We start from the raw sequence: 27503 nt of genomic DNA, 5'->3' as shown, positions 1-27503 counted from the left end.
TACGATGAAAAATATGCAGAATGTCGGCCAAAATCAATCTTGTTCCATTTTGGAACTCCAGAGTGGCGCAGCGGTCTAAGGCATTTACATCTCAGTGCTAGAGGTGTCACTACCGACCCTGGTTCAATTCCAGGCTGTATCATAACTGGCTGTGATTGGGAGTCCCATAGGGTGGTGCACAATTGGGTTTGGCCCGGGCTAGGCCGTCATTGTAACTAAGAATTTGTTCTTAACTGACTTGCCTAGTTAAATAAAGGTTAAATAAAAATATATAAAATATTCTCCCACTGCCTGCCAGTGGGCTTCCTCTCACTACCATATTTGGAAAAGCTAAAAAGATGCTTCATATTTATACATCTGGTGAAATATCTGTCTAATTGTTCTATCTTCGGAGTTACCTCTGGTTCCTTCAGCCATTCCTATGGGGGAAAGAATGGTGTTTGTGATAAATGGTTAACATTACCTTTATGGATTATGATGCCTAAATGTGCTTATTTTATTATTATTTTAATTCACCAAAAGTGACATTAGTTGATGAAGATTATATCATAGAATAAAACGTATAAACCTCCTAAACCTGTGTTAACCACAGATGTTATGTTCGGCGTTCATCCAAAACCCCATTATTTTCCCAAAGGCATTGGCCAACGAGCCATGGCAGAGTCACTCAGGTATAAAGAAAGGCGCAGTTAGTTCCTACAACAAGACCCTATTACTATTGCTCTCTATAAACAACTGACCACAGTTTCTAAACATACTGAAATGACTTTAAATCAGCTTGCCTATCCGGTTTATTCTGGTAAACGACAAGAACTGACCCTGGATCAGTTATAACCGCTGCACATGCGCAGACTTCTAATCACGTGGTACAGTAGCTTCCTTTCTTCTCAGAACCAAGGAGAATATACGCTGCGAAATGGAGGTGATGATGTTAAACACGTATTGCATGTTTATCAATTTCTGTATATTTGAGTTGGACGTAACAGAGTGTAAAGTGAAGTGTATTTAGAGCAAACCGATTTTTTTTAATCATGTTACAGCAACAACAAAAAATGTGCGCATTCTAACCGCATTTTTGAGGAAGCAACGTTAGCTAACTAACTAGCACAGCTGCGTCTCTGAACGTTTGGCCATCAAATTGCATCATGCCTGTCATGTAGTGCTACGGTTTCAATGTTGCATACATTTTGGTTTGTAGACGAGTGCATAAATGTATTGTTGGGATACATAGTTACCGGTATAATAACGTTATAGGCCTTAAAATGTAGGACAGGCTACGCCTATACATAGTAGTACGACATGCAGTGAACTTGAAAAATGAATTTACACACCAAATATTGGTATTTGCATTATAAAGTATATTAAATAATATTTTCAAAATGGCGAATTGTTGTTTCCCCAAGAATGTTATAGAGTCGTGGCTAATGAGATAATTACACTATCTCTCCTAAAATGTTTTCTGTGGGGGGGGTTTATCAGCTAAGTCTGTCTTGCTGTTGGGCACTGGGCAGAGCTGATTACTGTACCCCCCCCCGTAACCCATAACATTATATAATTTTCTCAATGCCTGTAACCATTTAAACAGCCTGGTTGGCACAATGCATTCTAATGCAGTAGGTCTGCCTTGGGATGGTGTGACATTTAGAACATTTACACTTATATATTGGACTCTTGTACTGTACAATTGTTTTGTTAAAAGATAGTATGCTGTTGTCTGTAGAGTTGCATTGTTATGTGTGACATACATTCCTGTTTTGAATAATTCAACAGGGTCATGAAGCTAGGGAGCCTGAACAGCTCAGGAAGCTGTTCATTGGGGGCCTCAGTTTTGAAACCACTGAGGAAAGTTTAAGGATCCATTTTGAACAATGGGGAAACCTCACAGATAGTGTGGTACGTATGCATTTCACTCGCATTTGATTTAATTAAAAAGTGTCCAGCATTTACAATGTATTTCTTGGAGACCCACCAAATTGTTCCAAGTAATGTATGCTAATACGGTGGTTTCATGTAGGTGATGCGGGACCCAAACAACAAGCGCTCGAGAGGGTTCGGCTTTGTAACATACTCCTGTGTGGAGGAGGTGGATGCCTGCATGGCAGCTCGCCCTCATAAGGTGGACGGGCGTGTTGTCGAACCTAAAAGGGCTGTGTCAAGAGAGGTAAGCGAACTCTGCTTCACATTCAGGTGCATTTGCTGTTGTGCAGGTGTTGACCGGTGTGTGCTCACTGCCCAGCGCTTCTTGTCTGTCACAGGACTCCAACAGACCAGGTGCCCACCTGAGGGTGAAGAAGATCTTTGTTGGGGGTATCAAGGAGGACACCGAGGAGGACCATATCAGAGAGTACTTTGAGACCTACGGGAGGATCGAGACCATTGACATTATGGAGGAACGCGCAACTGGGAAGAAGAGGGGATTCTGCTTTGTTTCATTTGATGACAATGACACTGTGGATAAAATTGTTGGTATGTATGTGGTTGTTGCAGCTTTGTAGTTTTAAACATCAGTAAACATTCTGTTTGCTAAGTATTCCCCATTGTTTTCCTTTCAGCTCAAAAATACCACACAATAAACACACACAACTGCGAAGTCAGAAAAGCACTTTCAAAACAGGAAATGATGGAAGCGTCCAATCAGAGGAGTAAGAATAATAACCTGTCTTTATACTGAATGTAAAATTGCGTGACTGTTTTAGAGAAACATATAGAATGCGCTTCATTGTCAATATTGGCATTTTATTTTTAGGTGGGGGTGGTGGCTCTGGGAACTTCATGGGTAGAGGTGGCAACTTTGGACGAGGTAAGCACTTTTTACATTTTGATATGAGGATAAATTTGGAACATAAGAACAGTAATCACACAATACATGTAAACATAATTATCTTGTGTTACAGGAGGCTACGGTGGAGGAAGAGGAGGTTATGGAGGAGGGGATGGATATGGGGGAGATGGTAAACATTTCTCTACCATTAGTGGATAATCAGATGAGGGAGGATTTAAAGATGCATTACTTGAAGAGAGCTTGTTCTAATCTGAGTGCGCTGCTTTTGGTCACTGTTCTGATCTCACTGGTCAGTTTGTAACTTGATCTGAGTGGTCTGTTTGTAACCTGTTCTGATCTGAGACATGCTGTTTTGTAACCTGTTCTGATCCGAGACACTGTTTTGTAACCTGTTCTGTGCAGGTGGGAACTATAGTGGAGGTCCTAGCTACGGAGCTGGACGTGGTGGGGGGGGTTATGGGGGAGGAGGTCCTGGGTATGGAAACCAGGGAGGAGGATATGATAACTACAATGACGGAGGCAACTTGGGAGGTACAAACGCCTATTTTAGCCAGGATTTATTGTCTTGGCTCGTGATTGATTTTTTGAGTTGCACTCACAATAATTGGATTTGATGTCTGACCTTCTAAAAACAAATATCTGACTGCTAGGAAACTTTGGTGGTGGAGGAGGAGGTGGTGGAAATTACAATGACTTTGGTAACTACAGAGGACAGCAATCCAGCTATGGCCCCATGAAGGGAAACAACTTTGGTGGCAGAAACTCTACTAGCCCCTATGGAGGTGAGTATTTATCTCCCCTGAGCTGGATGTGAATGTTGTGCTGTCTGATGACACAACATTCATCTGCCAATCGTTGTTCATTCCAGGTGGCTATGGCTCAGGCAATGGAAGTGGGGGTGGCTACGGCTCACAGCGCTATTGATACTATGACACTAGGGTATGTTCCATATTTATTATTTTAAATACTCTGCATACCTGACTGTTATAGTACAGTGTGAGCCCACGCAACACTAGAATAACAATTTTTGTTTTATCCTGTATCCATTCAACAGGCTACAGTTCTTAGCAGGAGAGGAGATGAGCAAGGATTTGCCAGGAAAGCTGCAGGTTACTGTACTTTTAGGCAGTCGTCTGAAAGCATTTAAAGGAACAGAAGTCAGAAAGTTACTGCAGCTATAACGGGAGACTAATACTAAAAAAAAAAGGCTACACAAGCTACAAAGTGCAAGAGTGTAGCTAGTACCTTTCTTTATTTGTGGTAGATGTTCCCCCACTTTATATTTTTTCCTTTTGTGCATCGGAAGTGTATGTATTGTGCCTGTGGAATCAGAAAGTGTTTTTCTTTTTTTTAATATATAATTTTTTACTCCTAACTCCAGTCCGTTTTGAATATTCCTACGTTATTTTTGCTGTAGATTGATAGATTTTCTCTGGTCTTGTCATCTTTTGAAGAACTTGGTTCTGTCAAAGGGGCGTAGACGTATCAGGCCCTCAAATTGGCTAGAGCTGTCCTTTTTTTCCCCCTCTCTTTGAAGTTAATATGATTGCAAGTTTCCGTATCAAGTGTATTATTATTTGTATTTCAAGAACAGTATGTATTTCAGTAATTTCATTAGTGTAACAAAAGTGGTTATAATTAGTGCAGACAACAATTTGAGGAAATGTTTTACACTACTTGTATGCAGTAAACTCAATTCTAGATTGTTAAAAAAAAATATTTTTGACAAGTGGAAAAAAAAAGTTAAATAAAGTTGTGTAGTAAAGTCTTATGAAGTATAGTGCATCATTGGCTCAGAGAAAGATTGAAGGATTGGATTATTTTTGTGTCCGTCATCACTAATCAGGTGTTGCAAATCAATACCCTCAAAAGTTTTGTTTTCTCTGAACTTCCTTGAAATGTAAAACAAAAAATTAATCTGGCTGGATGGGAAAGGGAGTTTTAGCTAGTCCTAGGGTGAGGTGCACACATCACCTAGCCAGCATTGCACTAGTAGGATTGTTACAGCTACAAGCCACTTCAGTTGAGCCTCAGCAGATCAGCATGGAACATTGCAAATGACTTTGTCAGACAGGACCTCTTCAGCCCCAGCACAGTGGACAAGTCAGCATGTTGTGAGAGGAAAGAGAAGGCAGTACCGAGAGCCGCACCCTTGGAGAAAAGCTTGCATTGTCTTGCCTGGTAGTGAGCGTCAGCCTCTCAAGGCTATACCTTTCAGCTATACCTTTCAAGATCAGCTGATGCTAGTGAAGAAAGACTAACTAGAGTTCCTGGACACTTGGGACATCCTGTTGAGTCAGATACGACAGATTACCAGGAAGTTCTTATTTAGCTGTCAGACCTTACAAGGGGGAAAGGGAAGTGAGTATTTCACAAGCAGTGGTAACGTAAAGATGGAGTGGGTAAGAGTAACCACTTTGCTTGATTTACAGATCGGGAAAGAAGCATTACGACTATTAAAGGCTGAAAATCTCTAATGACAGGATTACATGGAGATTTCTGGATGGGTAAGACTTAAGTATTTCTCAAAAGTATACAGTAAGGCTATGTAAGACACTAACACGTATAAGGTAGAACAAATGCTATTGAGTCTAATCCCTTTCGAGAGTCAAAGCGTACCATTCACTCAGTTTAATTAAGATCATTTTGAAGGATCTCATGAGTTCCTTGCACAGCTCACAGATCTCTGGAGGTCTGCAGAGAACATGCTTCAATTCATTCAAACTTACACCCCTATAGATGTCCTTGATATTTTTTATCTGTAGTTTTTATTCAATTTTAATGTATAGCTTTTAATAGTAATAATAAAAAGTAGCTAAATTAAGGATGGTGATTTTTCAACCCCTGGTTAGACAATTTATTATAGTTAGAAAAAAGTCATACTTATGCATGTCTATTAAATAAATGTGTTTATTGAATAAAGACATCTCTCAAAGGAACGACTGATTTATTTGATGTATGAATAGTTGATAGTTGTTTTGTTCGCCTCACACAGCATTCTGAATAGAGGGTGGAGAAGGTTTGGCGTTCAAATGTAATGTTTGTGAAAAGGCCTGGAACTGCAGATACAATGCGCAGTGCTAGCGGACTACTCATTTATTCTTCCGCTGCTCTGTCATTCGCTACAGAAGAAAGTGGCCGGATCAAGGAGCCTTGGGTAGCCAGGAAAGTGCAGTGACTGCTGCCCTTTTCCCGAAGTGTGTCCAGCTGACCTTTTGAAGTGTAGCTGAACAATGGAGTATACTGTTGCATAACTGAATAAATTCCGGTGGAACCATGTCCTCAAAGTGTTTTGGTTTACACACAAGACCTTATAGAATTAAAGGATTCAGGTCATAATATTCCATACTTCCCTTTTTATTAACTTTTTTTTTAATGCCTATTCTGACCTTGAACTTGGGCATGACGTAACGCATGTCTCAACCAGCTATTCTTTCCGGGGTGGAGATATTTAGAAATGGGAAGTTGTGGCAGAGGTGTGTCTACAGAGCCACGGTATTCTGACCTTGACTTAATTCCGCCACAGTAATGGTGAATAAGGTCGAGCAACCTGTCGCTTCCAACTGGAAGAGCATCTACACCATTCTCCTTCCTTGGAATTTACAAATGTATAAACGCTATTGATAAGAATTAGGTAAATGAATATCAGTTTGCATAAGGGGATTGTAAATATAACATTTGTTTTACGTTATGCTCGCTGAAAACAACTGAAGCATATCAACTTTCCCACAGTGACGTCTATGAAAAGGTGTGCCATTATGTAGAATTTACATTGTATGTCCTTGTAACTTCAAGGGGTGAAATTTAGAGACCCAAGCTGTATGCTTCTGTAGCCGTACGCAAATCACGGTATAGTTTTATGATTTCTGTTTCAATTATATGCCTGGACTTTTCACATTATTTATTGCTTTAAATATTAGCCACTATCGGTAGCCACCATCAGTTATACCCACATACATTTATAACTGTCACTTCAGTGTTCGTTTGCTTACATTTTGCATCATTCCAACACGTCGTTAGTCTACCTTCCTTTCATCTGTCATGTTCGCGTGGTTGTTCCTGAGTATAGCTAGCGATAGTGATTCATATTAGAAGTTGTGCAGTAATTTCGGACATGTAGCCTACTTCAATCTTAATGGATTGAATCATACGTGGGCCTTTTAAACCTGCAGCCTGGCACAAGGTTCACGATGACTGGACCATCGTCATCACAGTTTCTTGATTAGTGAGGATTATTAATGTAGATTAGTGTAGCTCACCTTACAATAATTAATGGTTTGAACAATTTAATATGGCAACTTTCAGGATCAATCACAAATATATTTAGTGCGTAAAAGCTCTCCAAACCTGTTTTTTGTATTATTCATATACTTTCCTAACTCTAAATAATATACAAGGTCAGAGTATTTTTAAAATCTACCAATTGGCGCTGTAAAGGAGGCGAATGTGTGTTTACATGGCTTTCTTTCATCAATCGCCAATATTCTGAACCTGTTCTCTCCATATATTCTAGTGAGTCTATTGAGAAAATTCTAATTAAAAGGGATCTCTTTACATAAATGCACTAAAAGTCTGTTAGTCTGAATACCAACTACTGAGAAGTTAATAGGAAAGGCGTACATTTCTGAATCGGCCTAATTTGAATAGTAAGCAAGAGACCAACTGACTAAATTAACTGTTTATTTCATTAAAAAGCACAATAGTCAGGACATACAAAGGAAATGGAGCTGCAAATCAGCATAAAGTTTATAAAACCGACTTTGAAGTAACAGTGATTGCAACAATATAATTAGCATACTAAAAACATGATATATATACACAATACACATTTTCATATGTCAAAAGCAAATAATGTATTTACAAACAATATCAGGGGAAAAATAGAGACCAGTACAAAATAACTCAAATATAATTAAAGATTCAAGAAGAGAAGGCAAAAACTATATAACAGTTCTGCTGTTTTACTAACGCTTAAAAGCCAAGCAACTAAAGTTATTCTTTGCATAGTATTATTATTACTAATGCTCTACCATGTAGTAAAACAGAGAAGTGCTAGCTGTCCTTTTTCTTGCTAAGTGTCTTTTTAATGCGGGGGACGAGGAAGACTGTGCCATCGGTGGTCTGCTGGAGGGAGTACTCCAATGGGGAATAGGGCTTCCCCTCCTCGTCCCTCAGCAGACCGAACACCTCCAGGTACAAGGTGTTGAGCTGCTGCTTCATCTTCCGCAAGCTGCTGTCATTCTTGGTCTTCTCTGTCTGCAGTCGCTCCTTCTCCTCCTTCAGCGAGTCCAGGTCATATTCCAGCTCCGTGATGTTCTCCATCTTGCGCTTGCGGCAGTTCTGGGCAGCCACCTTGTTCTTGCCCCGCCGTCGGATGTCTCTGACCAGGGCCAGCTGGGCCTCGTTGAGCTGGTGCTTGGACATCATCTCGTTGAAGTCATCCACGGGCAGGTCGATGATCATGTCCACGGTGAAGGGGATCTGGAGGGCCTTGGCTCGCTGCTCGTCTCTAGAGAGACGCTTCTCGGAGCGCCTCCTCTTCTTGTCTTTGGTGAAGGGCGATTCACTGTGGCCAGTCTCGTCATCTGGCTCAGTCTTGGCATGTTTGGGCTCTTTGTCCCGCTGCTGAGGTAACACAGAAAGAGGTGTCTGCAGGCCATCTGGTTGGAAAGACAGTGAGAACATCTCGGAGTAGTCAGACTGTGCACTCCCAGGGTTACTGTCCATCTCATCCATGTCTGAATCGCTGTAGCCACCAAAGGAGCGGTCCCCATACATGGATTTCTCAGGAGAGCTAGAGTATGAGCTTGCCTCCACAGAAACACCCGAATCAGAATCTGGACATTCTGTCATTATCTCAGGTTTGTTGTCTCTGTCAAATGTATCTCCAGGAGAAAGGTCCTGTAATTCCATTGGTGTAAAAGTAGGCTTGTTTGGTATTTCTGCCAATGAGTTACCTCCATTTCCTTGGCCACAAGGCAAGGTGACACTGGTCACTTTTGTGTGGACAACGTCTGGGTAAAATATGTCACAGAAAGTGTCTGCACTGAAATGAGTATTGAGATCTGGAGCCTTCAGAGTCATCTGATTGAGATGGTCCAGTGGAGCGATGTTGGGAAAGCTCTCCTCAAAGGTGTTGATGAATTCAGGTGGGCAGACATCTGCTGTGTTTGACGCCACCTCTGCCAGGTTGGGCAATGGGTAGAAGCTGTAGTTTGGATCCTGCACCTCAGGGGTGGTGTTAGTCGGCAGATATCCTCCGGTCTGCTCCCGTGTGTCCTCCATTTGCATATTCAGACATTGCTAGAAAACAAGATTAGGAAGCATCAAAACAGATCCAGTAACCCATGCAGTGTATTAGACATCAAGATGTAACGGTAATGTAATATGCAGTAGAGAACCATCATATGGATGAGCTGGTGTTCAGTTTTTACTAATCATTTATTAAACCTTGGTTTCAAACCTTTTTATTCCCAATAAGTAGCTGAAACTTTGCACAGGTTCAATATTGCAAATAAAGTGGGATTCCTAAATTGACTGTTTTTTTTTGCATGAAATTACGCATTGTATTTTGTACTGTAAGTAGAGTGTTTTCTTTCTGGTTTCCATGCTACTACCTCCACTAACTGCTTAGAAGCTATTTTATGTTCTACTTAAGGACACAAGCAGCTTCCCACCATTTTGAGGCTTTCCCTCCCACTGCTCGGAAGTCAACATTGCTATGTGGGAACCTGATCACAGTGGCATTAGCTGAGTCGTATCTTCTTCCGCTGTGTCCCATCCAAACACACAAAACAAAAGGTGAGTATATGTCCTCTCATGCTGCTGCCATCCGTGCATTCTTTTGAGTGCTTTGTTACATCATAGAGGCGGTAGAATATTCGTATTGTACCTGCAGCTCAGGGAGGGACAAAAGTTCCATCCAGGCCTGCTCCAAATCTGGGGAGGTCCTTTGTGAGGGCAGTGGGGCTGTGAGTAGAGGCAGCTGGGTCAAAGCTGGCGGATCAGATTTCATCATGATGTGACTGCTGTTGGGTGCTAGAGCTACGACGGCATCCAGACAGGAAGAGGTAGTCTACAACACAAACAAGGGAGGGAAACACTGTAAAAGACAGGTACATACAACATTATATATTGTTCATTAGAAACTGTGTGGTTTGAGCCCTGAATGCTGATTGGCTGACAACCATGGTATATCAGACTGTATACCACAGGTATGACAATAAATATATAATTACTTTGGTAACCAGTTTACAATAGCAATAAGGCACCTCTGAGGTTTGTGGTATATGGCCAACATACCACAGTTAAGATCTGTGTCCATGCACTCTGTGTTGCGTTGTGGCTAAGAACAGCCCTTAGCCATGGTATATTGGCCATATACCACACCTCTTCTGTCCTTATTGCTTAATTAGAAATCATTGTAAGCATATTTTTAAGATAATAGTGAAAGCCTGTATTCTTACCTCAGTTGCCTCTACCAAAGGAAATGTCTCTGCCAGCAGTTGCATACATTCATCAAATGATAAGGCATCCCCATCTACAGTGAAGCTGACATCCTGAAAGCAAATATCCAAAGCACTTCAAGTTTTGATCTAAATTCCCTCTATACTAACACTGCATCCATTTCAACATTGTTTGAAAATGGCTGATTTGCTAAAAAAAAAAAATAGGTAAGAATTTGAGCAGACAGCATTGCGCTACCTTGGATAAAGTTCTTTGCAGAGAGCATAGCGCTACCTTAGACAAAGCTCTCCACAGAGCAGTTTCTAAAGAGCCAAATCCACTAATGCAAAACTACAAAGCCACCTGTGTTTCCCTAATTACACTGGATGAGGTTGTTACCTAGCTACAGAGCAGCTGTACCCCCGCCCCTCCCCCCCAGGGAGGGGAGTGGCCAGCCCCTGACGTGACTGACAGCTGTGTGTGTGTGTACGGTACCTGTATGACTTGAGAGGGTGCGGCGGAGGTAGCCGTCTGCAGTGGCTGTCCGCTGGTCGCAAGGCGGGGCACAAACTCCCCCGTCTCCTCATCCAGCTGCAGCTGAGCAAGCAGGGCCTTCTCCTGCTCCCTCTGCTGCTGCAGCCTCTTGTCCTCCTCCTGCTCCCTCTGCTGCTGCAGCTCGTGCTCCTTCTGACGCTGGCAGTAGTCAAACACCTCGCGCCCCGCACCCAGATCTATGTCCTGCCTCCACAAGATGTCGATCAGGTCTATGTCCTGCCAACAGACAACAAGTTAGACCGGAACTCACAAAGCACCACACAGACTGTGACCAGATGAAAAAAGGAGATTGGTGAGGAGGAACAAGGAAACGTTTCCCTGCTGTGAAGGAGTACAGCTACTGTCTCTCTCTCTCTCTCTCTCTCTCTCCAGTGCCACGCCCCGTCCCTCCGGGTGTCTGACGACAGCAGTACTAGCAAGAAGCAGTATGAATAATAGATGCACTTCTCCATTTCCCCGACGGCTCCCGAGTGGCGCAGCGGTCTAAGGCACCGCATCTCAGTGTTAGAGGCGTCACTACAGACCTTGGTTTGATTCCAAGCTGTATCACAACCGGCCCGTGAATGGGAGTCCCATAGGCCGGCGCACAATTGGCCCAGCGTCGTCAGGTTAGGGTTTGGTCAGGGTAGACCATCATTGTAAATAAGACTTTGTTCTTAACTGACTTGCCAAGTTAAATAAAGATGAAATATATTTATTTTTTTATTCACCCACAGAGGAGATGTGCCTCTCAGCTGGTGACTCTCTTGATTAGTCTCAACCAAATAAATCAAAGGACAGCAGGTCAAATGTATTATCACTAGCTCAAAAACGAATGAAATCATTGATCACTGAGGAGAAAAGTTAATTGATACAGCTTAAAATTAAAACTGAGTTTTAGGGAGTAAAAACGTGAGTTTTACAGAGTGGCTGCGTTGCCGAAAACATTGGATGACTTTTCCAGAAAGTCTAGAAAACCGAACCTTCTGCACATGTGTGTAATTATTTACTTTACAAATGGTTTTCTACTTTTTATTTGATAAACCACACTGCACCATAGAACTGTATTTTGAGAACCATATCAGCTTGAGATCTAGCAAGGAATGTTTGGTACAAATATGTTCAGACAAAGTTCTTACTATGTCCTCTCTGGTGTATACAGTAGCAACACCACTAGGACCTCCTGGTATGCCTCGCTGTAACGGCATTCTTCCTCTTCTGAGGAGGAGGAGTAGCGAGAAGGATCGGAGGACCAATGCGCAGAGTGGTAAGTGTTCATGATGATTTTTTATTAAAACTCAGACCACTAAACAATAAATGACACCGTGAATTTACAAAACCGAAACAGTAGCGTGTGGCCCAAACACACACACGGAAACAAACACCCCCCACTCAAAAGTGAAACCCAGGCTACCTAAGTAAGATTCTCAATCAGGGACAACGATTGACAGCTGCCTCTGATTGAGAACCATACTAGGCCGAACTCAAAACCACAACAGAAAAACACACAGACTGCCCACCCAACTCACGCCCTGACCATACTAAAACAAAGACAAAACAAAGGAACTAAGGTCAGAACGTGACACTCGCAGAGTCTGGAGGTTATTAGCTGCCTGCCTGTTCAGTCAGGAATGTCCAGAGATAAACTACGCTGGTCTCCCCTGGGGCCGTCTTAACATCCATTACACAGACCTTATATTCAGAAGGAAACATTTCACAAAGGACTTGTGAGATTGCATTAACCCAAAATATTAGGTCACAAGGAGGATGTGCCTATTTGTTGCCTAAAAGAAGAAGGTCAATGATACTTTCAGAGAGACTGGGTAACATAAACAGAACAGAGAGAGAGGATGTAAAGAGAGACAGATCAGACGACTAACAAAGTGGAAGGGAGTGCAAAGAGGATGTGGTGTGGGAAAGATTTCGTGGCTTGGCGTAGATTTCGACATGGATAACACTTGTAAATGGAATGAGCAGAAGTAATTGAGTTGTAACTTTGTGGACCAAATCAAGTGTTAAACATGGCCACAAAAAAATCCCCCCCAAAAACAATGTTTAATTATATAATTCACATGACCTATTATCTTTAAGTTCAGAAATAGTTATAACAAACATTCTCTCTCTCTCTCTGCAGTGCAGCTGAGAAGTCTTTAACCCTAATTGCCTCATGGGTGTCATGCCAAATCCAGCATTAATCCATGACCACGAAAGCCTTTAAAGTCACACGGTCTGCGTAGTGAGTACACAAAACCACAGGTGATACATTATGGCTCTGGAGAGGATGAAGAATGGCCCACACAACCACCCACAAATATAACTTACAGTCTAGAAGAGTAAAGAAATCTTGAAAAATAGGCATAAAAAGCCTTATTATTTTCAAATCAAATCTTATATTGGTCACGAACACCGATTATTAGCTCCAACAGTGCAGTAGAATGTCTAGCAAATACGATACAGATAATCTATAAATCTAAACAAGAAATCAAGAATTGTCAGAACGAGTCCAATTAACAATCCAATATAGATATATTAGAGTGAGCAGTGTCAGAATGCCGAATATAAATATGTGGTGTTTTTAAACAGAATATAAATTCGGAAAATAAAATGGTATGTACAATAGTAGGTATATTAGAATGGGCTATGCCTAATTAAATCAATAAAAATGTTTTTTAAATTATTTTTTTAAATGTTGTGAATACAGTATATACATACACAGTGAGTAAACAATAGTATATGAAGTGACCTACGTTCAAAGTCTCTATATACAAGGGACATTTTATAGACTCTTTCCTCGTACAGGATGGATTATAGTGTCATAAAAGATGTTATTCTGGAATCCCTTTTGAGGAAAAAAGATACAGGTATATATGATTTTCCCAGAGTCTCTTTTCATGTTGTCACTGAAACTTCAACACCACACTACATTCATGCAGAGATGAGTGATCTGTGTACATTCACAAATGACTGAATCCTCCCTTTCGAGGCCCCTTTCACGGACTGCCTCAAAAAGAGGATGACATAACTATTTGGATGAACAGCTGAATGACCTCAAGTTGTAACTCAGTAACTATTTTGTTAAAAACTATATTGGTGGAGTGAAGTATTTATCCACAAAATACTTGTGAAACATACTGGTTAGTTCTCTGATCTTTATGAATAGTATAAATGTACTAAGATACCATGTTAGCTACCATTATCTGTAACTCAGAGGAGGTCTGGACTACAAATAAGGAACTGGGGCTTGTAAAAAAATATATGCTTTCATTTCCTGGTCGATTCTGCAAATTTTGTGTAAATAAAAACATAATTTTTCAAAAATAATCTCTTTGTTTAAAAACAGACAGACTTTGAGTAGCTGCATTTGGACTTCCCTCTCAGAATGTGCAGCAACTCAAACAACAGAATAAAAAAACAATTGTGTTAGGTGAAGAAACAGCACTTTTAAAAACAAGCCAACCAAAGGAATTCTAAGCGCCAGTAACACAACATGAGCTATGAGATTTCCTGTAAGTTTCCTGTAAGTTTCCTGGACACACATTTTAAGCCTTGACCAAAAAAGCATTTTCGTGTTTGCTTTTAAATCCAGGACTAGGCTTAATCTGTGTCCAGGAAACTGCCCCAAAAGGTGCCTCTGTGTTGTTTCATGATACCTTGTTGCATACCGCCCCTTAAATGGGAGTCTGATGACTATATTTTTTTCTCACAAAAGAAACGCATCTGATTAAAACAACTAAGTAGACTCACCTCCTAAACATGACTAAACTCAGGTTTAGTCTTAATCTAGGGGGAAACCTGTTATTCAATTGATAAAACCAAGGTAGCAAGATGGCACAGTATTATTATCCCTCAACCAATTGTGCTATTGTGTCTTTTTTCGCGTTATTATTATTTATTTTATTTATTTCACCTTTATTTAACCAGGTAGGCCAGTTGAGAACAAGTTCTCATTTACAACTGTGACCTGGCCAAGATTAAGCAAAGCAGTGCGACACATACAACATCACAGTTACACATAAACAAACGTAGTCAATAACACAATAGAAACATCTATGTACAGTGTGTGCAAATGTAGAAGAGTAGGGAGGTAAGGCAATAAATAAATAATTACAATTTAGTTTTAACACTGGAGTGATTAATGTGAAGATGATGATGTGCAAGTAGATACTGGGGTGCAAAAGAGCAAGAGGGTAAGTAATAATATGGGGATGAGGTAGTTGGGTGTGCTATTTACAGATTGGCTGTGTACAGGTACAGTGATCAGAAAGCTGCTCTGACAGCTGATGCTTAAAGTTAGAGGGAGATATAAGACTCCAGCTTCAGTGATTTGTGCAATTCGTTCCAGTCATTGGCAGCAGAGAACTGGAAGGAAAGGCGGCCAAAGGAAGTGTTGGCTTTGGGGATGACCAGTGAAATATACCTGCTGGAAAGCGTGCTACAGGTGGGTGTTGCTATGGTGACCAGTGAGCTGAGATAAGGCGGGCCTGAGGTAGAGTATCTCAAGATAAGCTATAGACCACACTATTTACCAAGAGTTTTCATCAATATTCTTTGTAGCTGTCTATTTACCACCACAAACCGATGCTGGCACTAAGACCGCACTCAATGAGCTGTATACGGCAATAAGCAAACAGGAAGACGTCTCATTCAGAGGCGGCGCTCCTAGTGGCCGGGGAATTTAATGCAGGGAAATGTTTGACCTCATTTCTACCAGCATGTTAAATGTGCAACCAGGTGAAAAAAACTCTAGACCACTTTTACTCCACACACAGAGACTCGTACAAAGCTCTCCCTCGCCCTCCATTTGGCAAATCTGACCATAATTGTATCCTCCTGATTCCTGCTTACAAGCAAAAATTAAAGCAGGAAGCACCAGTGACTCGGTCAATCAAAAAGTGGTCAGATTAAGCAGATGCTAAGCTACAGGTCTTATTCAAATGGCATTGAGGAGTACACCACATCAGTCACTGGCTTCATCAATAAGTGCATAAATGACGTCGTCCCCACACTGAAAGAAGCGAGACTAACTCGGAAGCATATAATAAATCCTGCTATGCCCTCTGACGAACCATCAAACAGGCAAAGCGTCAATACAGGACTAAGATTGAATCGTACTACACCGGCTCTGACGCTCGTCGGATGTGGCAGGGCTTGCAAACCATTACAGACTACAAAGGGAAGCACAGCTGCGAGCTTCCCAGTGACACGAGCCTACCAGATTAACTAAATTACTTCTATGCTCACTTCGAGGCAAGTAACACTGAAGCATGCATGAGAGCATCAGCTGTTCCGGGCGACTGTGTGATAACGCTCTCCGTAGCCGATGTGAGTAAGACCTTTAAACACGTCAACATTCACAAGGCCGCAGGATCAGATGGATTACCAGGACTTGTACTCCGAGCATGCGCTGACCAACTAGCAAATGTCTTCACTGACATTTTCAACCTGTTACTGACTGAGTCTGTAATACCAACATGTTTCAAGCAGACCACCATAGTCCCTGTGCTCAAGAACACTAAGGTAACCTGCCTAAATGACTACCAACCCATAGCACTCATGTCTGTAGCCCCCAGGTGGTAAGGGTAGGTAACAACACATCTGCCACGCTGATCCTCAACACGGGGGGCCCTCATGGGTGCGTACTCAGTCCCCTCCTGTACTCCCTGTTCACTCATGACTGCATGGTTAGGCACAACTCCAACACCATCATTAAGTTTGCAGATGACTCAACAGTGGTAGGCCTGATCACCGTCAACAATGAGACAGCCTATAGGGAGGAGGTCAGAGACCTGGCCGTGTGGTGCCAGGATAACAACCTATCCCTCAACGTGGTCAAGACAAAGGAGATGATAGTGGACTACTGGAAAGGGATAACCGAGCACGCCCCCATTCTCATCGACGGGGCTGTAGTGGAGCAGGTTGAGAGTTTCCAAGTTCCTTGGAGTCCACATCACCAACAAACTATCATGGTCCAAACACACTAAGACAGTCGTGAAGAGGGCACAACAAAGCCTATTCCCCCTCAGGAGACTGAAAAGACTTGGCATGGGTCCTCAGATCCCAAAAAATGTTCTACAGCATGGGTCCTCTTTTACACTGCTGCTACTCTCTGTTTATTATCTGTGCATAGTCACTTTAACTCTACCTACATGCACATATTACCTCAATTACCTCGACTAACCGATGCCCCTCACACATTGACTCTATACCGGTACTACCTGTATATAGCCTTGCTATTGTTATTTTACTGCTGCTCTTTAATTATTTGTTACTTTTATTTTATAAATTATCTATTTTTTTCTTAAAACTGCATTGTTGGTTAAGGGTTTGTAAGTAAGCATTTCACTGTAAGGTCTACATCTGTTGCATTCGGCGCATGTCACAAATAAAATGTGATTTGATCAAATTTTATTTGAAGGTCAGCTACATAACTATAACCAGTTATTATAACAAGCCTAAGGCTTAAGCCAACATATATTTCTCAATTTGACACAACCAATTGAACTCTACAGAGGACCTGTGTAGCCTACATCATGGAAGAGAAAAGAAACTAAATTTCAGGCTGGGCAGCCTGAGATTGTGCAATCAGTTAGTTGTATGGAGCGAAGTAGGCCCAAAGATGGTGGATGAATAAAGATGTCTTACTGAGGCTGTTTACCATTGAAAAAATGGTCAAGTTACCTATCTTTGTAAGTGGGCGTTCCCACTCTCACGTGAGCATGATAATCTCTTACATCAAGTCAAATATCTTACATGGCTCACGCGAGAGAGGGAACGCCCACTTACAACAGATAATATACATATATATTTCAATGGGGAAACTGTCCAATAACAGCTGGCTCTGAGGTACTTACTGGCCCCAACCAGATCAAATGTGACCATGAGATGTCTCGCGTTCTCTACCGTCTATGGTCGGTTTATTTAACTCCGGTTTCGTTAGGTTACTGGTAGACCAATAGATGCCATCTTTACGGGAAAAACGCTATGGGGCTCTAGTGGCGCATGGGGGGATTCCGACGGCCAAAAAACAAGCGCACTGAAATGAAAAGAAAAAAGACTGTCTGGGGATAAGTGTCGTCATCGTCACCTTGGCATATGTTTTACTTGCCAGTAATTGCATCATTACACATGGACATCGAAATTAAACGGATGTTTTACCGTTATTTTTTCGCCCACACGGAATTGAGTTGGATGAACCGGCCAGACTTCCATCCATGACTTTGCAGAATTTTCTATGAACGCGTCTGTCGACTACCAGCACAGAGACATAAATTGTAGAGCTACATGTAGTAGTAGCCTAATGTATTTACAAATGTCAAAACTACAACACGAGAAGTTAACAAATATGATTATGATAACCTATAAGAAAACATATTTACGATGCAGTCGTTTCATTTCATTAACTTACGAAACAATATCTTATGAAATAATATATGGAGTAGTATGGGAAACGCACATCGAGTTGAACATGACAGTTTATTAATCAGGTAACATATGAACAGTTTTAATTAGGCCTAATTTTATTTAAATAGTTTGAAATATCCAATAAAATATAGTTTTTCAACAATGAGGATATCGTCTAGCATTGCGTTAATATGCTATAGGTCAACCTTGAGCTATAGTTTCACATAATAGCATATATATATATAATAACAAAAGATGATTTACCTGTTGACTAGGATGAATTTTAGGCATCTCAATTTCCATCATAATAGAGAGTTGTCCCTTCGTAAAGCAAAGTCCAATATATTAAAACAAACAATTTATAATCCTTTAGACCTACAGCAATATAAAATGGTGGACTATCAGAAAGCAAGGAGTCCGGCGCAGCGACGTTTTGGCTATGAAGGAAATGTTGCTTCTAATCGTATGAAAATGTACGGAAAAATCCAAGCAGTCTGATGGCCCTGCCCACAAGTTGCAGCAACCAGTCAATGGCTCTGGGAGAGCTACGCTGGGATCGTCCCCCTCAATATCCTATTGGGCCATAAGACCAGTGTGTGTCTGTGCACTGGACAGCCAATGCAACATTTGCTACAGGTTTATAAAAGAGGAATTTGTTATGCAACCTTAAAAAAATACAAGTTTATTCCAGTAACATTTACATAATCTCTGCCCTCATGGATTCATGTTTCTAGAATAGGCCTTTTAGCCCAATTAGCCAATTAGAATTGCATCTTGGTTGACTTTTTAACTAACATAATTCGTTATTATAATGTTATTACAACAACTATTACAACAATTGTCGGTAGGCCCAATGTTTAACAATTTAAGTCACATGTATCATCCTGACAGACAAAACTACCCCAGTCATCTCATGCAAAATGCTGTGAAGACGAAGTGTATTTATATACAGTAGGTTTACAATGTCTTCAGAAAGTATTCAATCACAATCCTTGAATTTTTCCACATTCTGTTGTTGTTACAGCCTGAAATTAATGGATTTAAATTGAGATTGTGTCACTGGCCTACACACAATACTTGTTAATTGTTTACTCCATGTGTAACTCTGTGTTGTCTGTCCACACTGCTATGCTTTATCTTGGCCAGGTCGCAGTTGTAAATGAGATCTTGTTCTCAACTAGCCGACCTGGTTAAATAAAGGTGAAATAAATAAAAATGTTATTACATTTTTTTTAACAAATTAATACAAAATGAAAAGCTTAAATGTATTAGGTCAATAAGTATTCAATCCTTTTGTTATGGCAAGCCTAAATAAGTTCAGGAGTAAAAATGTGCTTAACAAGTCACAAGTTCCTCGGCATACACGTCCCTGACAAACTGAAATAGTCCACCCACACAGACAGTGTGGTGAAGAAGGCGCAACAGCCCCTCTTCAACCTCAGGAGGCTGAAAAAATGCGGCTTGTCACCTAAAACCCACAAACTTTTACAGATGCACAATTGAGAGCAGCCTGTTGGGCTGTATCACCACCTGGTACTGCAATTGCACCCCCCTCAACCGCAAGGCTCTCCAGAGGGTGGTGCGGTCTGCCCAACGCATCACCGGGGGCAAACTACTTGCCCTCCAGGACACCTACAGCACCCGATGTCACAGGAAGGCCAAAAAGATTATCAAGGACAACAACCACTTGAGCCACTGCCTGTTCACCCCACTATCATCCAGAAGGCAAGGTCAGTACAGGTGCATCAAAGCTGGGACCGAGAGATAGTAGCTGTTTTTCAATCTCAAGGCCATCCAACTGTTAAATAGCCAACACTAGCACATTAGAGAGCGCTGCCCTATATACACTACTGGTCAAATGTTTTAGAACACCTACTCATTCAAGGGTTTTTCTGTAATTTTACTATTTTCTACATTGTAGAATAATAGTGAAGACATCAAAACTATGAAATAACACATATGGAATCATGTAGTAACTAAAAAAGTGTTAAATCAAAATATATTTTAAATGAGATTCTTCAAATAGCCACCCTTTGCCTTGATGACAGCTTTGCACACTATTGGCATTCTCTCAACCAGCTTCACTAGGAATGCTTTTCCAACAGTCTTGAAGGAGTTCCCACATATGCTGAGCACTTGTTGGCTGCTTTTCCTTCACTCTGCAGTCCAACTCATCCCAAACTATCTCAATTTGGTTGAGGTCTGGGGATTGTGGAGGCCAGGTCATCTGATGCAGCACCCAATCACTCTCCTTCTTGGTAAAATAGCCCTTACACAGCCTGGAGGTGTGTTGGATCATTGTCTTGTAGAAAAACAAATGATAGACCCACTAAACCCAAACCAGATGGGATGAAGTATTGCTGCAGAATGCTGTTGTAGCCATTCTGGTTAAGTGTGCCTTGAATTCTAAATAAATCACTGACAGTGTCACCAACAAAGCACCCCCACACCATCACACCTCCTCCTCCATGCTTTACGGTGGGAAATACACGTCTTATAAAGACTCAGTGGTTGGAACGAAAAATCTAAAAATTTCCAAGCTTTACAGCGGGAACCACACATGCGGAGATCATCCGTTCACCAACACTGCGTCTCCCAAAGACACGGCAGTTGGAACCAAAAATCTCCAATTTGTACTCCAGACCAAAGGACAAATTCCCACCGGTCTAATGTCCATTGCTCGTGTTTCTTGGCCCAAGCGAGCCTCTTCTTATTATTGGTGTCCTTTAGTAGTGGTTTCTTTGCAGCAATTCGACCATGAAGGCCTGATTCACACAGTCTCATCTGAACAGTTGATGTTGAGATGTGTCTGTTACTTGAACTATGTGAAGCATTTATTTGGGGCTGCAATTTCTGAGGCTGGTAATTCTAATGAACTTGTCCTCTACAACAGAGGTAACTCTTGGTCTTCCATTCCTGTGGCGGTCCTCATGAGAGCCAGTTTCATCATAGCGCTTGATGGTTTTTGCGACTGCACGTGAAGAAACTTGAAAAGTTCTTGACATTTTCCTCAATGACTGAACTCCATGTCTTAAAGTAATGATGGACTGTCGTTTCTCTTTGCTTATTTGAGCTGTTCTTGCCATAATATGGTCTTGGTCTTTTGCCAAATAGGGCTATCTTCTGTATACCTCGCCTACCTTGTCACAACACAACTGATTGGCTCAAACATATTAAGGAAAGAAATTCCACAAATTAACTTAACAAGGCACACCTGTTAATTGAAACGTATTCCAGGTGACTACCTCATCAAATCAAATGTATTTATAAAGCCGTTGTTACACCAGCTGATATCTCAAAGTGCTGTACAGAAACCCAGCCTAAAACCCCAAACAGCAAGCAATGCAGGTGTAGAAGCACAGTGGCTAGGAAAAACTCCCTAGAAAGACCAGAACCTAGGAAGGAACCTAGAGAGGAACCAGGCTATGAGGGGTGGCCAGTCCTCTTCTGGCTGTGCTGGGTGGAGATTATAACAGAACATGGCCAAGATGTTCAAATGCTAATAGATGACCAGCAGGGTCAAATAATAATAATCACAGTGGTTGTCGAGGGTGCAACAGGTCAGCACCTCAGGAGTAAATGTCAGTTGGCTTTTCATAGCCGATCATTCAGAGTATCTCTACCGCACCTTGAAAACAGCAGGTCTGGGACAGATAGCACGTCCGGTGAACAGGTCAGGGTTCCATAGCCGCAGGCAGAACAGTTGAAACTGGAGCAGCAGCACAGCCAGGTGGACTGGGGACAGCAAGGAGTCATCATGCCAGGTAGTCCTGAGGCATGGTCCTAGGGCTCAGGTCCTCTGAGAGAAAGAGAGAATTAGAGAGAGCATACTTAAATTCACACAGGACACCAGATAAGACAGGAGAAATACTCCAGATATAACACACTGACCCTAGCCCCCTGACACATAAACTGCTGCAGCATAAATACTGGAGGCTGACACAGGAGGGGTCAGGAGACACTGTGGCACAATCCGATGATACCCCCGGACAGGGCCAAACAGGCAGGATATAACCCCAGCCACTTTGCCAAAGCACAGCCCCCACACCACTAGAGGGATATCTTCAACCACCAACTTACCATCCTGAGACAAGGCCAAGTATAGCCCACAAAGATCTCCGCCACAGCAGGGGGGCGCCAACCCAGACAGGAAGACCACGTCAGTGACTCAACCCACTCAAGTGACGCACCCCTCCTAGGGACGGCATGGAAGAGCACCAGTAAGCCAGTGACTCAGAGAATCCCAGTGGAAAGAGGGGAACTGGCCAGGCAGAGACAGCAAGGGCAGTTCGTTGCTCCAGAGCCTTCCTGTTCACCTTCACACTCCTGGGCCAGACTACACTCAATCATATGACCCACTGAAGAGATGAGTCTTCAGTAAAGACTTAAAGGTTGAGACCGAGTCTGCGTCTCTCACATGGGTTGGCAGACCATTCCATAAAAATGGAGCTCTATAGGAGAAAGCCCTGCCTTCAGCTGTTTGCTTAGAAATTCTAGGGACAATTAGGAGGCCTGCATCTTGTGACCATAGCGTACGTGTAGGTATGTACGGCAGGACCAAATCGGAAAGATAGGTAGGAGCAAGCCCATGTAAGGCTTTGTAGGTTAGCAGTAAAACCTTGAAATCAGCCCTTGCCTTAACAGGAAGCCAGTGTCGGGAGGCTAGCACTGGAGTAATATGATCACATTTTTTGGTTCTAGTCAGGATTCTAGCTTTATGTCCTGAATAACCTGTACCCCCGCACATTGACTCCGTACCGGTACCCCCTGTATATAGCCTCAACATTGTTATTTTATTGTGTTTTTTAAATATTTTTTTTTACTTCAGTTGATTTGGTAAACATTTTCTTAACTCTTTCTTGAACTGCACTGTTGGTTAAGGGCTTGTAAGTAAGCATTTCACCGTAAAGTCTACACTTGTTGTATTCGGCGCATGTGACTAATAAAGTTTGATTTGGTTTGATTTTATTTAAACAAAGCGTTATGTTTGGGGTAAATCCAACACAACACATTACTGAGTACCACTCTTCATATTTTTAAGCATGGTGGTGGCTGCAGTTTATGGGCATGCTTGTCATCGGCAAGGACTAGGGAGTTTTTCAGGATAAAAAGAAACGGAATAGAGCTAAGCACACGCAAAATCCTAGAGGAAACCTGGTTCAGTCTGCTTTCCAACAGACACATATCTATGGCAAGACTGGAAAATGGCTGTCTAGCGATGCTCAACAACCAATTTGACAAGAGGTTGAACAATTTAAAAATAATAATGTGTAAATATTGTACAATCAAGGTGTGCAAAGCTCTTAGAGACTTACCCAGAAAGGCTCACAGTGGAACCACTGCCAAATGTGATTCTAACTATTGACTCAGGGGTGTGAACACTTATGTAAATGACATGTCTATATTTAAATTTTCAAAAGATTTTCAAAAATGTCCAAAAACGTGTTTCACTTTATCATTATGGCTTATTGTGTGTAGATTGGTGAGAGAAAAAAATCAAATGTAATAAATTTTGAATTCAGGCTGTAACACAACAAAATGTGGAATAAGTCAAGGGGTATGAATACTTTCTGAAGGCACAATATATGCTACAATGGGAATGCAATGAAGATAATAAGAATTTAAATTTAAGCTATAAAGGCACACTCGTGCAGAATATTGATCACTGTGATTGTTTTCAATAGTACTCTAGTTGTTTCCAGCAGGCCTCACAGCTTACTGGTAGAGAGATGGGGTGGCAACTCATGAAACTTGGTACAATACATAGCGACCTCTTCTGGTTAGATGATGCCAAAGTATTTAATAAGCAATAAGGTTCGAGGAGATGTGGTATATGGCCAATATACCACAGCTAAGGGTTGTTCTTACACACGACGCAATGTGGAGTGCCTGGATACAGCCATTAGCCGTGGTATATTGGCCATGTATCACAAACCCGAGGTGCCTTATTGCTATTATTAACTGTTTACCAACGTAATTAGAGCAGTAAAAAAATAACTGTTTTTGTCAAACCCGGGGTATACGGTCTGACATACCACGTCCGTCCGCCAATCAGCATTCAGGGCTCGAACCACCCAGTTTATAATAGCTTGTATAGCACAGCGGTCGCAGGCCCTTGCACCCTGTGCAGAGCCACGCCATTTAGACGTTATGGTGCACAGAGTCCGTGTAACTTTACCAGAGCCCCAGAAAAGCCCCAGACTGTTGACTCCAGACCAGGTGGTAGCCTACACACTGTTGCCTTTCATAAGAATAGATATTTGCAACACAATACAGGAATTTCACCTTCCCCAGTATAGCCTAGTTGTGTGCACAAGTACATAAACATATATGTACAGTTGATGTCAGAAGTTTACACACAATTAGGTTGGAGTCATTAAAACTCATTTTTCAACCACTCCACAAATTTCTTGTTAACAAACTATAGTTTTGGCAAGTCGTTTAGGACATCTACTTTGTGCATGACACAAGTAATTTTTCCAACAATTGTTTCCAGACAGATTATTTTCACTGTATCACAATTCCAGTGGGTCAGAAGTTTACAAACACTAAGTTGACTGTGCCTTTAAACAGCTTGGAAAATTCCAGAAAATTATGTCATGGCTTTAGAAGCTTCTGATAGGCTAATTGACATTCTTTGAGTCAATTAAAGGTGTACCTGTGGATGTATTTCAAGGCCTACCTTCAAACTCTTTGCTTGACATCATGGGAAAATCAAAAGAAATCAGCCAAGACCTAAAAAAAAATTGTAGACCTCCACAAGTCTGGTTCATCCTTGGGAGCAATTTCCAAACGCCTGAAGGTACCAAGTTCATCTGTACAAACAATAGTACTCAAGTATAAACACCATGGGACCACGCAGTTATCATACCGCTCAGGAAGGAGAGGTGTTCTGTCTACTAGAGATGAATGTACTTTGGTGCGAAAAGTGCAAATCAATCCCAGAACAACAGCAAAGAACCTTGTGAAGATGCTGGAGGAAACAGGTACAAAGGAACTATATCCATAGTAAAACGAGTTCTATATCGACATAACCTGAAAGGCCGCTCAGCAAGGAAGAAGCCACTGCTCCAAAACCACCATTAAAAAGCCAGACTACAGTTTGCAACTGCACATAGGGACAAAGATTGTACTTTTTGGAGAAATGTCCTCTGGTCTGCTGAAACAAAAATAGAATAGTTTGGCCATAATAACCATCGTTATGTTTGGAGGAAAACGGGGGAGGCTTGCAAGCCGAAGAACACCATCCCAACCGTGAAGCACGGAGGTGGCAGCATCATGTTGTGGGGATGCTTTACTGCAGGATGGACTGGTGCACTTCATAAAATAGATGGCATCATGAGGCAGGACAATTATGTGGATATATTGAAGCAAAATCTCAAGACATCAGTCAGGAAGTTAAAGCTTGGTCACAAATGGGTCTTGCAAATGGAGAATGACCCCAAGCATACTTCCAAAGTTCTGGCAAAATGGCTTAAGGACAACAAAGTCAAAGAATTGAAGTGGCCTGACCCTGACCTCAATCCCATAGAAAATTTGTGGGCAGAACTGAAATGGTGTGTGAGCAAGGAGGCCTACAAACCTGACTCAGTTACACCAGCTCTGTCAGGAGGAATGGGCCAAAATTCACCCAACTTATTGTGGGAAGCTTGTAGAAGGCTACCCAAAACATTTGACCCAAGTTAAACAATTTAAAGGTAATGCTACCAAATACTAACTGAGTGTATGTAAACTTCTGACCTACTGGTAATGTGATGAAATAAATAAAAGCTGAAATAAATCATTCTCTCTACTATAATTCTGACATTTCACATTCTTAAAATAAACTGGTGAAACTTACGGACCTAAAAACTGGGAATTTTTTACTAGGGTTAAAGGCCAGGAATTGTGAAAACCTGAGTATAAATGTACTTGGCTAAGGTGTATGTAAACTTACGATTTCAAATGTATTATTATATTAATCTTCCAATAGTCAATAACTTGATCTTTAGGCCTATGTCTTAATTCTTTAAAGTAAAAAAAGCATGCATATCCTGAAACATGTTGATGGAATATTAAACTAGTACAATAAGAGCCTCTAGTCCATGTATTCCCAAACTGGGGTACGCGTAATGCTGTCGGGGGTACGCCAAATAAAAATGTGATTCACATTTTTTTTTATATAAATAAAATAAAAATTATCTTCACATTTTCAAACAGTCCATTTATATTTTCCAACGGGGCTATACATTTGGGGGAGTTTTTTTTCCTCGCCTGGAAGCCTTGTTTCACTGCCCCAAAACAAAAATGTAACCATCTAGTGTTCATTAAAAAGAAAAAACACAATGTCAAATACAGGTAGCCTCGTCAAATAATTAACATCCAATCACATTAACCGTTACTCTCTCGCGGGAATTACAAAAAAAGGTCCGTATGTTTCCAAACGTAGCTGCTGCTCATTCTGTTAACTCGAAAATTGATAAATGGTTAAAAAAAGGCCTGCGTCCATAGACACATACCAGCTCTACTGGTAGTACAGCTACTACCAGCAGTACTACACCTACACCTGTCGACCACACAAGTTGTTCTGCTTCCACGAGCACATCCAATGCTAGCATCAGTAATTCTACATTTGTTGTTAGTTGATGTGTGCAGAGGGTCCCTGGTTCGCGCCCGGGTATGGGCGAGGGGACGGTCTAAAGTTATACTGTTACATTGGTGCCGTGACCCAGATCACTGGATGCTGCGGAAAAGGAAGAGGTCAAAAGGGGGGTGAGTGTAACGGATGTGAAACAGCTAGCTTAGTTAGCGGTGGTGCGCACTAAATAGCATTTCAATCAATGACGTCACTTGCTCTGAGACCTTGAAGTAGTGGTTCCCCTTGCTCTGCAAGGGCCGCAGCTTTTGTGTAGCGATGGGTAACGATGCTTCGTGGGTGACTGTTGTTGATGTGTGCAGAGGGTCCCTGGTTCGCGCCCGGGTATGGGCGAGGGGACGGTCTAAAGTTATACTGTTACACATACAAGCCAGTGAATTCTATGCGCTACAGCTGGATGAGTCAACAGACGTGGAGAGCCTGGCACAGCCCCTGGTATATGTCCGTTACCAGTGGCGGTTCCTCCTCGTATGGCTCCCTGGGCGAACCCCCCCTTCAGCCAAAAAATCCCCACCACCAACTGTAATTTTTATTCAGACATTTGGAACAAAATATATCATCATATCATTTAAAACAATATGAATATAAAAATATATACAAAAATATGACTCAAATATCAAAAAGTAGTAACAAAGACAAATAGGAAACAAATTGTAATATATAAATACAAATAAAATAAGAACTTCATTATTGCACTATTACCCT

At 41.6% G+C, this 27503-nt stretch overlaps 2 protein-coding genes and 1 long non-coding RNA gene across 5 annotated transcripts; 2 read left to right on the top strand and 1 right to left on the bottom strand.

Annotated features, from left to right (window-relative positions):
* The first annotated feature begins 824 nt into the window (after window positions 1–824).
* Window positions 825–6060, top strand: LOC112225667 (heterogeneous nuclear ribonucleoprotein A3). Of its 3 annotated transcripts, XR_002949631.1 has the most exons (12): window positions 825–922; window positions 1771–1893; window positions 2015–2161; window positions 2256–2466; window positions 2553–2642; window positions 2747–2800; window positions 2895–2951; window positions 3185–3313; window positions 3433–3564; window positions 3651–3721; window positions 5215–5289; window positions 5911–6060. XR_002949631.1 is itself a non-coding variant. In XM_024389804.1 (11 exons), exons 1-10 carry the CDS (start codon window positions 917–919, stop codon window positions 3704–3706), a joined length of 1005 nt encoding a protein of 334 aa, XP_024245572.1. In that variant the 5' UTR covers window positions 825–916; the 3' UTR covers window positions 3707–3721; window positions 5215–5717. The 3 variants fall into 3 exon arrangements, 2 of the variants coding, with proteins under 2 accessions (XP_024245572.1, XP_024245571.1); XM_024389804.1 differs by lacking the exon at window positions 5911–6060 and having other exon boundaries at window positions 5215–5717; XM_024389803.2 differs by lacking the exons at window positions 5215–5289; window positions 5911–6060 and adding an exon at window positions 3837–4553.
* A 1385-nt stretch (window positions 6061–7445) lies between these two features.
* On the bottom strand, window positions 7446–18628 carry LOC112225666 (nuclear factor erythroid 2-related factor 2). Its single transcript, XM_024389802.2, has 5 exons — window positions 18428–18628; window positions 10724–10999; window positions 10249–10341; window positions 9675–9857; window positions 7446–9085 (listed from the first exon to the last, which is right to left on the bottom strand). The coding sequence occupies exons 1-5, from the start codon at window positions 18467–18469 to the stop codon at window positions 7835–7837; spliced, it is 1845 nt and encodes a 614-aa protein (XP_024245570.1). The 5' UTR covers window positions 18470–18628; the 3' UTR covers window positions 7446–7834.
* Window positions 11368–14083, top strand: LOC112225668. Its single transcript, XR_002949632.2, has 2 exons — window positions 11368–12029; window positions 12897–14083. It is a non-coding gene; the product is annotated as an uncharacterized LOC112225668 (long non-coding RNA).
* Window positions 18629–27503: the final 8875 nt, after the last annotated feature.

This window comes from Oncorhynchus tshawytscha, linkage group LG26, assembly GCF_018296145.1.
Source record: "Oncorhynchus tshawytscha isolate Ot180627B linkage group LG26, Otsh_v2.0, whole genome shotgun sequence".
NCBI classification, from domain to species: domain Eukaryota; kingdom Metazoa; phylum Chordata; class Actinopteri; order Salmoniformes; family Salmonidae; genus Oncorhynchus; species Oncorhynchus tshawytscha.
Note: the sequence above shows the minus strand (reverse complement) of the source record. Positions and strands in the feature narration are given on the sequence as shown.